The sequence below is a fragment of the Narcine bancroftii genome, chromosome 2 (assembly GCF_036971445.1).
Source record: "Narcine bancroftii isolate sNarBan1 chromosome 2, sNarBan1.hap1, whole genome shotgun sequence".
Classification (NCBI taxonomy): Eukaryota; Metazoa; Chordata; class Chondrichthyes; order Torpediniformes; family Narcinidae; genus Narcine; species Narcine bancroftii.
Window position 1 is genome coordinate 322,114,420 of NC_091470.1, and position 13,107 is coordinate 322,127,526.

The 13,107-nt window shown below is 41.5% G+C and overlaps 1 protein-coding gene and 1 long non-coding RNA gene across 11 annotated transcripts in view; one reads left to right on the forward strand and one right to left on the reverse strand.

Moving 5' to 3' along the window:
- The window catches only part of LOC138755608 (uncharacterized), a 38,568-nt gene extending 30,746 nt beyond the window's left edge, over positions 1-7,822 (forward strand). The window contains exons 2-3 of the long non-coding RNA XR_011352417.1: positions 6,077-6,284; positions 6,998-7,822. This is a non-coding gene — a long non-coding RNA (uncharacterized lncRNA). The remainder of the gene's footprint in view (positions 1-6,076; positions 6,285-6,997) is intronic.
- tmem67 (transmembrane protein 67) overlaps positions 1-13,107 on the reverse strand; it is a 115,730-nt gene that overhangs the window by 12,194 nt on the left and 90,429 nt on the right. For all 10 annotated transcript variants that reach the window (XM_069921909.1, XM_069921910.1, XM_069921906.1 and 7 more), the window contains one exon: positions 10,906-11,045. In XM_069921909.1, coding sequence (XP_069778010.1) covers positions 10,906-11,045 — 140 coding nt within the window. The remainder of the gene's footprint in view (positions 1-10,905; positions 11,046-13,107) is intronic.

Consider the following 13,107-nt stretch of genomic DNA (forward strand, 5'->3'; position numbering starts at 1 on the left):
CCCTCCTAAAAACCACTTCTTTTCCACTGACAGCCGAAGCTCCACAGCTTTTAACTACTTCAGAAGCCACATTGTAAAGGCCACCATGCACGCAGTGGATGAAAATGTACCTTTCCAGGTGGAAAACGACAATCAGACATAGCCTTGGGTGCAACCCTTAATCAGGCAGGTAGGCCAGTTGCATTTTTCTTTTATAGGACCCTACAGGGTCAGGAGTTTCGGAATCCATCAGTGGAGAAAGAGACACAAGCCACTGTAGAGGCCATCAGGCCCTGGAGGCATTATCTGGTGTGTAGGAAATTCACCCTCCTCACAGACCAGTGCTTGGTAGCATTCATATTCAACAACACAAAATGAGGCAAAATTTAAAATGACAAAATTGCTAGGAGGAGGATTGAACTCTCCACCTACAACTACAACAGTCGACCGACCTGGTTCCCACAATGAGACTCCAGATGCCTTGTCCAGAGGAAGCTGTGCCTCTGCGCACACCAGCCAGTTGTGGTGACTGCACAATGAGTTCTGTCATCCAGGCATATGGTTCATTTTGTCAAGGCACGCAATTTACCCTACTTAATTGAGGATGTCGAGGAAATGACCAGGTCAAGCCGCACTTCTACCATTCCAGAAAGGCACCTCTGATAAAGTCATCCAGGACCTTCGAATGGCTCATTGTCGATTTCAAGGGACCCCTCCCCTCCACAAATGGGAACATATACTTTCTCATTGTCTTTGACGAGTACTTTTGTTTCCCATTCGCTATTCCCTGCCTGGACACTCACTCTCTCTATTTTCACCTTGTTTGGATATCCTGGCTATATCCATAGCGACCAGGGTTCATCATTTATGAGTGAAGAGCTATGCCAATTTCTGCTAGTGAGAGGCATTGCATCCAGCAGGACCACTAGCTATAATCCCCAGGGAAAAGGACAGGTTGAGAAAAAGAACGCTACAGTTTGGAAGGCCGTAAAAGTGGCCCTCCAGTCCAAAGGACTTTCAGACTCACGCTGGCAGGATGTCCTACTCATGGCACTCCATTCCATTAGGTCACTACTTTGCACAGCAACCAATGCGACTCCTGACGAGCTGATGTTTTCTTTTGAGAGAAGTCAACGTCAGCGACAACCCTCCTAGCTTGGTTTACAGCAACAAGTCCATTGCTGCTCCGAAAGCACGTGAGGACGAGAAAATCCGACCCCTTGATTGAGAAGGTGCACCTACTCCATGCCAACCCCACATGCCTACGTGGCACACCCGGATGGCAGGGAGGACACTGTCTCGATCAGGGAACTAGCACCCACTGGAACGGATAGTCCATCACCTCAAGGGGGCTGGAGAAATGCAAAGTGGCTCATGTGAGCTGTTGCAGGAAGTGGCTCTAGCCACCCCTCAACCAGAGCTTGGGGGGGGGGGGGGGTGGGGGGTGTGTGGCAAGATGGTGTAGAAGAAAGGTGTGTTCCACCTTGCTGGATTATTAAATACCTGATTTTTAAAAGTATAAAAGTGATTAAAAATAATATTTACAGTTTTTTGGAATAACAGTGATTCATCATGGCTACCAATGTGATGAAATCTAAAACTCAATTTCAGAAGAAATTACCATATAAAAGTGTAGTTGAACTGAGGCCTACCTGTACAGCTGAATTCATGGCGTCATTGTTGGGAGCCTTCAAGCCTCAGAGGACTCCTGCCCGTTCAAGCTTGACCTCGGCGCTGATCCTGCAGTCGCAAGATGGCGCCAGCTTTCTGGTGAGTTTGGTTGTAGCCGACCTACGTGCACGTGAAGCCGTGCGCGCGGGTGGCCCGACCGACAAAGGGGCCCATGAGCCCGCAACATTGCTGGGTGGTGGGGATCCGCAGTGTAGGGTCGGAGGATGCTCCTGCGTGTCCAGCGGTTCTGCCGGGCATGCGCAGGGCACCCCAGGTCCATGATCTTTTGGAGAAAGTGTCGGTTGCATTGGGTGTCCAAACCCGCAGCCGCACAGTCAAGGGACCTATGGTGACTGATGGAGAAGAGGAACTTACCTTATTGGAATTTGCCTAGGAGGAGGAGCCTGTAGTTAAAGAAGGTAGACCTCAAAAAGTGGCTATGGAATCTGGATTGGACTCAGTTTTCACTGTTTTGGAAGGGATTGCTTCCCAAATGGATAATATGTCAAAACAAATGTCAACTCAAATGACCAAAGGATTTATGGAGGTTAAAAACAAAAATGAAAATTTTGTGTGATGAAATGTCAACTATGAAACAAGAAATGACTGTTGTTAAGAGTGATATTAACAGATGTATAAAATCTGTTGATATTGTACAAGATAATTTCTTTTAAATTGAAACAGCCTTTTCTGAATGTCAAAATCAGATGGAACGCAATAGAGAAAAAATGGAAAAAGTGGAAGGTTCTTTTGTAGATAGGGGGATTCAAAAAAGGTATTTATTGAAGAAGATTGATTCATTGGAAAATCAAAGTGGGAGAAATAATGTGAAAATAGTTGGTCTTCCAGAGGACATTGAAGGTTCTGATCCAATAAAAATTTTTAAGCATTGGATCCCAGAGGTACTGGTTAAAGAGCTTTTCCCTGAAGGTTTGGAACTGGATCGGGCCCTTCTAGCTGAGGGAGCATTGAAGAAAAAAACACTTCCAGGACAAACACCAAAGGCGGTCTTGATTTACTGTTTGAAATATCAAGATAGAGAAATGATTTTATGAATGGCGGTACAGAAAATGTGGCAGAGTCAATCCCCGTTGATGGTTCAAAATAACAGTGTTTTATGCCGATTTGAGTCAAGAGGTTATTAGAAGACCGAGTAGAGCAAGATTGCTTTGCTCAACACGTTTGTTCCCCATATGCATCTCTACCCGACAATGGCATTCTTTCTCCTTATCTTTGGCTTGGCTTCGCGGACGAAGATTTATGGAGGGGTAAAGTCCATGTCAGCTACAGGCTCATTTATGGCTGACAAGTCCGATGCGGGACAGGCAGACACGGTTGCAGCGGTTGCAAGGGAAAATTGGTTGGTTGGGGTTGGGGTTGGGTGTTGGGTTTTTCCTCCTTTGTCTTTTGACAGTGAGGTGGGCTCTGCGGTTTTCTTCAAAGGAGGTTGCTGCCCGCCGAACTGTGAGGCGCCAAGATGCACGGTTTGAGGCGATATCAGCCCACTGGCGGTGGTCAATGTGGCAGGCACCAAGAGCTTTCTTTAGGCAGTCCTTGTACCTCTTCTTTGGTGCACCTCTGTCTCGGTGGCCAGTGGAGAGCTCGCCATATAACACGATCTTAGGAAGGCGATGGTCCTCCATTCTGGAGACGTGACCTACCCAGCGCAGTTTGATCTTCAGCAGTGTGGATTCGATGCTGTCGGCCTCTGCCATCTCGAGTACTTTGATGTTGGAGATGAAGTCGCTCCAATGAATGTTGAGGATGGAGCGGAGACAACGCTGGTGGAAGCGTTCTAGGAGCCGTAGGTGATGCCAGTAAAGGACCCATGATTCGGAGCCGAACAGGAGTGTGGGTATGACAACGGCTCTGTATACGCCAATCTTTGAGGTTTTTCAGTTGGTTGTTTTTCCAGACTCTTTTGTGTAGTCTTCCAAAGGTGCTATTTGCCTTGGCGAGTCTGTTGTCTATCTCGTTGTCGATCCTTGTATCCGATGAAATGGTGCAGCCGAGATAGGTAAACTGGTTGACCGTTTTGAGTTTTGTGTGCCTGATGGAGTTGTGGTGGGGAGCTGGCTGATGGAGGACCTCAGTTTTCTTCAGGCTGACTTCCAGGCCAAACATTTTGGCAGTTTCTGCAAAACAGGATGTCAAGCGCTGAAGAGCTGGCTCTGAATGGGCAACTAAAGTGGCAACATCTGCAAAGAGTAGTTCACGGACAAGTTGCTCTTGTGTCTTGGTGTGAGCTTGCAGGCGCCTCAGACTGAAGAGACTGCCACCCGTGTGGTACCGGATGTAAACAGCGTCTTCGTTGTTGAGGACTTTCAATGGTTTGTTTCAGCATCATGCTGAAGAAGATTGAAGAGGGTTGGTGCGAGTACGCAGCCTTGCTTCACGCCATTGTTAATGGAGAAGGATTCAGAGAGTTCATTGCTGTATCTGACCCGACCTTGTTGGTTTTCGTGCAGTTGGATAACCATGTTGAGGAACTTTGCGGGGCATCCGAGGCGCTCTAGTTTTTGCCAAAGCCCTTTCCTACTCATGGTGTCGAAGGCTTTGGTGAGGTCAACAAAGGTGATGTAGAGTCCTTTGTTTTGTTCTCTGCACTTTTCTTGGAGCTGTCTGAGGGCAAAGACCATGTCAGTAGTTCCTCTGTTTGCGCGAAAGCCGCACTGTGATTTCTCCTTATAAAAGGGCATGAAATATATCCCTTAAAAGCTATGGATCAGATTCCAGAGCCCTGATCGTGGACTGTGCCTGTCACCTGCTCTGGAATACATGCCATCAATTAGGCTTACTTCTAGCTGAGGGAGCAAGTTAAAAGTCAATGTTAGAAAGAATCTCTAATTGCTTTACTTTTTAAACAATCCAAACATAAACCTTCAACAGGAAGAATGCTTTTCACTTTAAAGTAAAGGCAGTTTTATGTTTATATACACATAACATTGACAGAACTTTCATCCCAAATACTTTGAAGAACCTGGGGATTCAGTTATTAGTTTCTTTAAAAGCTGTGAGCTGAAGGAAGCACATGGTCTATTTACTTCTCTAAATGCCTATTAAGTGGCTATCATCAAGAGTAACATCAATTGATTCCATCAATTCCAGATTATTACTGAAGTAAAACATTTTCACTATTTCGGCATTTAAACAGAATGACTTCTCAATGTCAAAAGATTGATTTGTGAAACTGAGCAATTAATGGACTTCAACTGAAGGAAAATGGTTATATGCAGAAAGATATGCAAAATTACCATCTTAAATACAATTTAGGTCAGGCTGACACAAGGAAACCAGAATAATGGGAGATCTAGCACATTTCTTTGTTACAAAACCCAGCAGCAATAGAAATTCACCAAGACAAATGGTTACTTAAACAAAAGTTGCTTTTAATTTTCTTTAAACATAAAAACAGGATCAAACTTTAACTTATTACTATTAACTTAACTTAATCTTACTTAACCCCCTTCTAATTCTAAGCTCACATGTATGTAATGTGTATATGTTCAGGAAAGTTCTTTGCTTTAATTGTCCAGTCATTCACTTCTCACTTCTCCAAGTTCTCCGGTATCAGGCAATTCTTATACTGTGCACAGAATTTAACATTTATGAATATTCACCAGGCTCTGGTGCTTAAAGGTAAATGGTTACCGCTCTGGAAGGTCTTTGTTGGTTTCAGAGAGATTTGTTGCTCGATTGACACTCACACACACACACACACACACACACACACACACACACACAAACTGATTTCCTTCGATCAGCCACTTCAGGGTCTTGCTGAAGAAAGTTGCCCCATCATGGTTTTCCAAATGATAACCTCTTCTTCCAGGTCACCACAGAGTTCCTCTTGTTTCCCTTATTTTAGGAGAAACACTCTAGCCAGCTATTTCCTCTTGTAAGGATGACAAGGATTTTCCACAGGTTAAAGTCAGAACTCACAACCCGTCTTCAAAATTGGATTTTCAACAAGCCTGCCAGCCTCCAAAAGCTACTGCAGAACTGTAGAACTGACTTCTCTCTCTCTCTCTCTCTCCAAAGAATCACAAAGATTTTTTCTCGCTCTGTTTGCAAATCCACATGACCCCTCTTAGAACAGCAAATTGCAACCAGACAGATTGTTGGCACCGGAATCAGTTTCTGGGCCTGGACATCTGTTGCTTTAAAAACAATAGTCTATTTATTCCACAACATCAGTCCAATTAACACCTACTTGTGAAATCTCCATAGGCATTCTTCAAAGTTTCTGTAAACACTGTGGACTTGAAGTCTCTGCTTATGCATAGGTCTTGCATTTCAAATGAGATGTTAATGTCTGTTTGTGAAGTGACCTACACTAAACTCCCCACAATCTATCTCTTTTAAAAACATATATATATATATAATATAATATAAAATATAATATAATCTGTAACATCTTGCTTAGGGCCAGGAGATCAAGAAGTTGGACAAGTAAGATTTACAGCCTGTGGGTCAAGGATGATTTATTGCTATGACACATAGAGTGGAGGAAGAAGAGAAGCTGTGGAGGGATCTGATAATAAAGAGCACAGACTGGTCTAAAAAAGAACTGTGTTGGGACTCCAGCAAGGAAGAGGTGACCTGGTCAGTTCCCAGAAGTCTGCAGGTTGCAGGTGAGGTGACCATATGCTGGTGGGTTGAGCCCATAAACTTGCATTCTTTTGTGCATGGCATTGTCTGTTGTAATTTGAAGTGGTTCATAAAGCATAAATGTCTAAAGTTAAACTTTCTTGTTTTTATCTGGACATAAATTCTCGATGTTCTAAATGTAAAACAGGCGATGTCTCTTTAATTCACATGTTTTGGACCTGCCCTAGCTTGGAAAAATGTTGGAAGGAAGTTTTTCAAACTCTATCAGTTATTTTTAAATTAAAATTGGAACCTAAGCCTTTAATGGCTCTTTTTGGAATACCGTGTGATGATGATGTTGGACTAACTTTAATTCAACATCGCTTTTTATTCTTTTCATCGTTAATGGGCAGTCGTGCAATTTTGATTAAATTGAAAGACAATATTTTACCTACACATGCAAAATGACCAAGGGATATTAGGTCTTGTTTAAATTTTGAAAAAAAATAGATAGGCTGTCATTGATTCACATATCAAATTCCAAATGATACGGAGCTTGTTTAATGAACTACTAATAATAACCTTAAAAGTTAGTGTAGATATGGAATTTTGGAATGGTGCTGACCCTTTCCAAGATTATGACAGTTTAATTTTTTTCAATGTCAACCTTGAACCTTGCTTAAAATTTATATTTTTTTTCTGTTTTGTTAAGTTTCTATTGTAACATTCTTTCTTTCTCTTTGGCTTGGCTTTGCAGATGAAGATTTATGGAGGGGTAATGTCCACGTCAGCTGAAGGCTCGTTTGTGGCTGACAAGTCCGATGCGGGACAGGCAGACACGGTTGCAGAGGTTGCAAGGGAAAATTGGTGGGTTGGGGTTGGGTGTTGGGTTTTTCCTCCTTTGTCTTTTGACAGTGAGGTGGGCTCTGCGGTCTTCTTCAAAGGAGGTTGCTGCCCGCCGAACTGTGAGGCGCCAAGATGCACGGTTTGAGGTGATATCAGCCCACTGGCGGTGGTCAATGTGGCAGGCACCAAGAGCTTTCTTTAGGCAGTCCTTGTACTTCTTCTTTGGTGCACCTCTGTCTCGGTGGCCAGTGGAGAGCTCGCCATAGAACACGATCTTGGGAAGGTGATGGTCCTCCATTCTGGAGACGTGACCTACCCAGCGCAGTTTGATCTTCAGCAGCGTGGATTCAATGCTGTCGGCCTCTGCCATCTCGAGTACTTCGATGTTGGAGATGAAGTCGCTCCAATGAATGTTGAGGATAACATTATGATTGTGTTAATGCACTTCTGAATTTCAACATTTGATCATTATTGTAACTTTTTAAAACTAGTTCTGTAGCACATATCTTAATTGTATGGTTCATTTTTTTCTATTGAATAATTATCAATAAAAATATTTTAAAGAGAGAGAGTAAAACAGGAAGGTCTGCAGACACGATGGTTGAAGTATAAACACAATGCTGGAGAAACTCAGCAGGTCAAACAGTGTCCTTTATTTAACAAAGATAAAAACTCAACCAATTTTTTGGGCTTGAACCTTTCATCATGAAATGAACAAAATGTCAGCAGGCCAGAATAAAATGATGTGGGAGTATTGGGGGGGGGGGGGGGGGGGAGTGCTGAATTCTCTCTTAGAGAGACGATTTAAGATTAGAGTCTCAGCCATTGCATTAATATAATTCAAGGCAGATGACCACAGAAGTAGTAGCCATGGTCAATTGCCATTTATTAAATCTTTGCCATGAACCCTGATCTGTAAATATGGGTGGACATCATGAGCCCTTTCACACTTGCAAGTGATCTCAGGAATTAACTGCTAATCAGCCTTTAAAGTGTCAAGTGTGAAAGCAAAATCAGTTCAACGCCGGCATCAGATGTTGTCATCTCATGCTGGGGATTGACGGGCTCGACCCCAGTACAATCCCTGGCATCTGCAGATGCCTACATTGCAATCAGGTAAGTGTGAAATGGGTAATTGCATTGTGGGATTGAAATTATCCCAGTTTTTGCGCGAGTGCAGGAATGTGAAGGAGGAAGATTAAAATGGAGGTATAAACTGCCATGGGAAAGTTGCAGTGAGAGAGAGAGAGAGAGAGAGAGAGAGAGACAATAGCAGACAATTTTTAAACATCTTGGGAAAATTGGTACTGCTATAGCGCACAATTTATAAAGACTGTGGGGAAAAGCAATGGAAGACTGGACTTCCCAGAATGCCATGTGGCAGAAAACCCCCCTCTGTGAATGTTCCATGCATGCAGCTGGACATATAGCCTTTTCTCTGCCACATGGAAATCTGGGAAGGCCGGTCCACCATAGCTTTTTCCCACGGTCTTTATAAATTGTATACTATAGCACTACCAATTTTCCCATGCTGTTTAAAAATTGTCCACTATTGCTATTTATTGCTAGAACTTTCCCATGGTCCCTTATAAATGTTTATATAGGTCTGCACAACTGAGGCTGAAGGGCTGTACATAAAGTTTAATTATGTTATAATTATGCATGATTAATTTTGTTCAAATATTAAATCATAATACATTGATCAGGATTTATGGCAGGTCCACCATCACTCCATGCATCATGAAGTCACCGGTAGAAGGTAGAACAATCTTAACCCCAGGAATGGTTCCTTGCAAGTGTGAAAGCATTCACTATCCCAGTTAGGAGTGGTCAAGTGTGAAAAGCCAAACCCCTCCCATTCCTATCCCAAGACACTGAACGGCCGATTTAGTGGGACGCAAATGTAAAAGGGGCTATGGAAATATTCATCATATAGTTCCATGAAGAATAAATATCTTTAAAATTTGCCAATGGAGTTCTGTAAATTAGTGACCTGTGAAGTAGGCCTTGTGAGTTTCTGACACATAGAGCAAAGTCATAAAGAGGCTTTATATATTTATTCCTAAAAAAGCCAAAACATGCATCGGCTAGAAACCTGAAATAAAAATAGAAAATACTGGAATACTCAGGAGATCAGGCAACAACACTTGTGAAACAATAAGCAGAGTTATTTCTTCATTCAATAACTCTAATCAGAACTAGGAAAAGGTCAAAGGTGGGGATGGATGGAAAGAACAAAGGGAATATTAATAATTGGGTGGAGACCAAGAAAAGTAGAATGATACAATGTTGGTTCATACAGACAAAAGGTGATGATGAATTGTTTACTGTTTATACTAACCCTGTTTCATCTACTGGTACCATGCAAGGGGTTGAAAATAAACACGTGAATTATCTCAAAGGGCAAATATAAAAGTGAGCAAAAACAAAATTTTAAGTTCAATAACATTCATATTTAAATATACATACATTAATGGAAAAGTATGATGAAATCTATGAATCTTAGTGCAGATAATAAATAATGGCATTGTATTTTTATCTTGGAAATATTTTACATTTCAAGATTGAAAAATACTACTGTATATAATTTCACTCTGCCAGTCCACTAAACCAATCTCTCAACTATGTATAAATTTTTCATACTATAATTAATTAAAAAAAAAATTAAAAGTAGACATACAGCATGGTAACAGACCATTTTGGCTCATGAGCCTGTGCCAGCCAATTAACCTAAACCACCCTTCCCCCCCCCCCCCCCGCCACAGTATGTTTCAAACAGTGGGAGAATATACACTCTTTATAGACAGCATGGGATTCAAAACCCAGTCGGGATCACTGGTGCTGTAACGATATTTTGCTAACCACTTATCTAACCATGCTGCCCTATTCTCCTGAACTTCTGGTTTGGTAATTTGAGTACCCAGAAGACACAAAGTTGCACCAAGTACAAACATAGCAAAGTCCATCAAGGACTCTGACCTGCCATCCATTGACGACTTCAGTGTGAAGGCATTGCCTTAAGAAGGCAGCTAAGATTATAAAAGGCCCCATCAGCCTGATCACAACTTCTTCTCACTACTTCCTTCGAGAGGAACCTGACGTCAGCACCTCTAGGTTCAAAAACAGCTTTTTATCAATGACGATCCTTCTTGTACAACACTATTCATAAATTATTCCAACACCACAAAAAGACTTGTTTGCATGATTATAACACCATTTTTTTCCTGCACTAACTATAAAAATAATTAAATTTTAAATTTAAACATACATTCAGCATGGTAGCAGGCCATTTCGGCCCATGAGTCTGTGCCACCCAATTTACGTCCAATTAACCTACACCCCTGGTACGTTTTGAATGGTGGGATGAAACAGGAGCCCCCAGAGAAAAACCATGTAGACACGGGGAGACAGTACGGGATTTGAACTCCACTTCCGATCGCTGGTGCTGTAAAGGCGTTGTGCTAACTGCTACGCCAACTGTATTTATACTTATTATCTCTTCTTAATTTAATATATGCTATTGTAGTTGTTATTTTTACATAGTGCCTGTTCATTTGTAGCAAGTAAGAATTTTGGTACATGTACTTATGCATATGATAATAAACTCATTATCATCATTAAATATGCATTTTAAACATTTAGCACTATCTGCTAAAGATGATAATCTGATATCTGTACATATTCCCTCATGTAATCATATCTATCCTCAGAATTTGGTTTCATAACAACTCAGCATATTAATTGATTACAATTATTTATTCCTTTATGAATATTGAATTTTAATACATTATTTACTTCTGTAATAGATGTTAAACTCACTTCTAAAAGAAAAACAACAGCAAGAATTTGACAAGTTGGATTAATTTTTCTGATGGTCTGAATATTATTCCATTCATTTGCAACGAAGTATGTTCTCCAGATGCTCACAGGAGCTGGTGTAGTCTTTATGTCACCTCCACCTACAAACAAGGAAAAAAGAAGAAATGCTATGTAGAAATGGGGAAAAAAAAGTAAATACTAGGAATTCAAAGCAAAATCAAAAAATTGCTAGAAAAACAGATGGATGATTTGTACCCGTAAAAAGAAAAGGTTGGCTGATATTTTAGATGTCACTTGGTTGGATAAAGACCTAGCTCAAGTACAGTACCATATTATCCAGTACCCTCAGTAGTACTCTGGTCTGAATAACTAACTCCCTTCACTATCTTCATCTGTCCATCATCCTTCACTCATCCTTGGTTCACCAATCTCCTGTGTTCCTGTCTCACCCCTCCCCCCTCTCTATTCTGACTATTTTGTCTCTCTATGATCAGCCTTGATGAAAGGTTTTGACTCAAAGTCAACACTTCCTTCCCTCCACTGATTCTGCTCAACCTGCTTCAGTAGGTTTTTGTTATTGTTATTCCAGCATCTGTAATCTTTTATTATTCTCATCATTGACACTTTTAGCTTTTTCATCTGCCTTATTTCTTTTAGTAGGCAGAAATGTAAAAAAGACATCATATACACAACTTCTTCTCACTACTTCCTTCGAGAGGAACCTGACGTCAGCACCTCTAGGTTCAAAAACAGCTTTTTATCAATGACAATAATCTGAACTTTTAACATTGAAATTTGAAAAAGGAGGAAGCCTGCTAGTGGTTGAGATAACAATTTGGACACCAATTATTTTCTAGAACATATCTGAAAAGGTAAAAGAAATGTTCGTCTCTTTACCAGCCTTTTTAAGATTTTTAAAATTTCACATGGAATATAGGCATCACAGCCAAGACTAGCCTGCATTGCCCATTTCCAATTGGCTCTAAAAACAATTGTGGTGAGCCACCTTTTAGAATTGTTGGAGCCCCTTCCTGAGTTATTTTGTAAGGAATTCTGGAACTCAGACCAAATGGTCATGAAGGAACTGAGATTGATTTCCAGGATGATGTGCGACTTGGAAGGGAACTAACAAATAGTAATTTTCCCATGAGCCTGGTGCCTTTGTCCTTGGTGATTGGGGTCAATATGGAATAGCCCTCTTAATCCATCAAGCCTGCCCTGCCATTGAATATTATCCTGGCTGATCTTCTCTTCTCTGATGATTCCTCATACCTGGCTATTCCTTGATTTTTCAAACATTTATCTGCTTCCTCTTTTAACACTCTCAATTATTTTGGACAGAGTACTTTGGTCATCTGACATCCTCTGTTTTCTCATAACCTTGTGTCTATCCTCCCACTTACAATTTTTTTTCATTGAGGGAAATATTTGAACCTCAACAATGTCATGCTTCCTAAAGAGTTGTAAATAATATCATCTCTCATTCTTCTAAACCCAAAGGATATAGCTCATTGAGCTCTAATTTCTCAGCTACTTGTGATAGGGTAATCCATGGAATTATCCATGCTTATCTCTTTTGGACTGCCTCAGTATCCTTTCATAAATAAGGGGACCAAAATTATGCACAGTACTCCAGGTATGGTCTCCCAATAGCATGTATATTTGTAATATTTCCCTATTTCTAAACACAACCCTCTTGCAACAGAGACCAATATGCCTTTTGCCTTCATAACTACTTACTGTATCTGCCTGCTGTTCTAATTCATGTAGAATAGTACCTACGGCTCCTAGAACGCTTCCACCAGCATTGTCTCAGCTCCATCCTCAAAATTCATTGGAGCGACTTCATCCCTAACATCGAAGTACTCGAGATGGCAGAGGCCGAGTGGGTCACGTCTCCAGAATGGAGGACCATCGCCTTCCCAAGATCATGTTATATGGCGAGCTCTCCACTGGCCACCATGACAGAGATGCACCAAAGAAGAGGTACAAGGACTGCCTAAAGAAATCTCTTGGTGCCTGCCACATTGACCACCGCCAGTGGGCTGATATCGGCTCAAACCGTGCATCTTGGCGCCTCACAGTTTGGCGGGCAGCAACCTCCTTTGAAGAAGACCGCAGAGCCCACCTCACTGACAAAAGACAAAGGAGGAAAAACCCAACACCCAACCCCAACCAACCTATTTTCCCCTGCAACTGCTG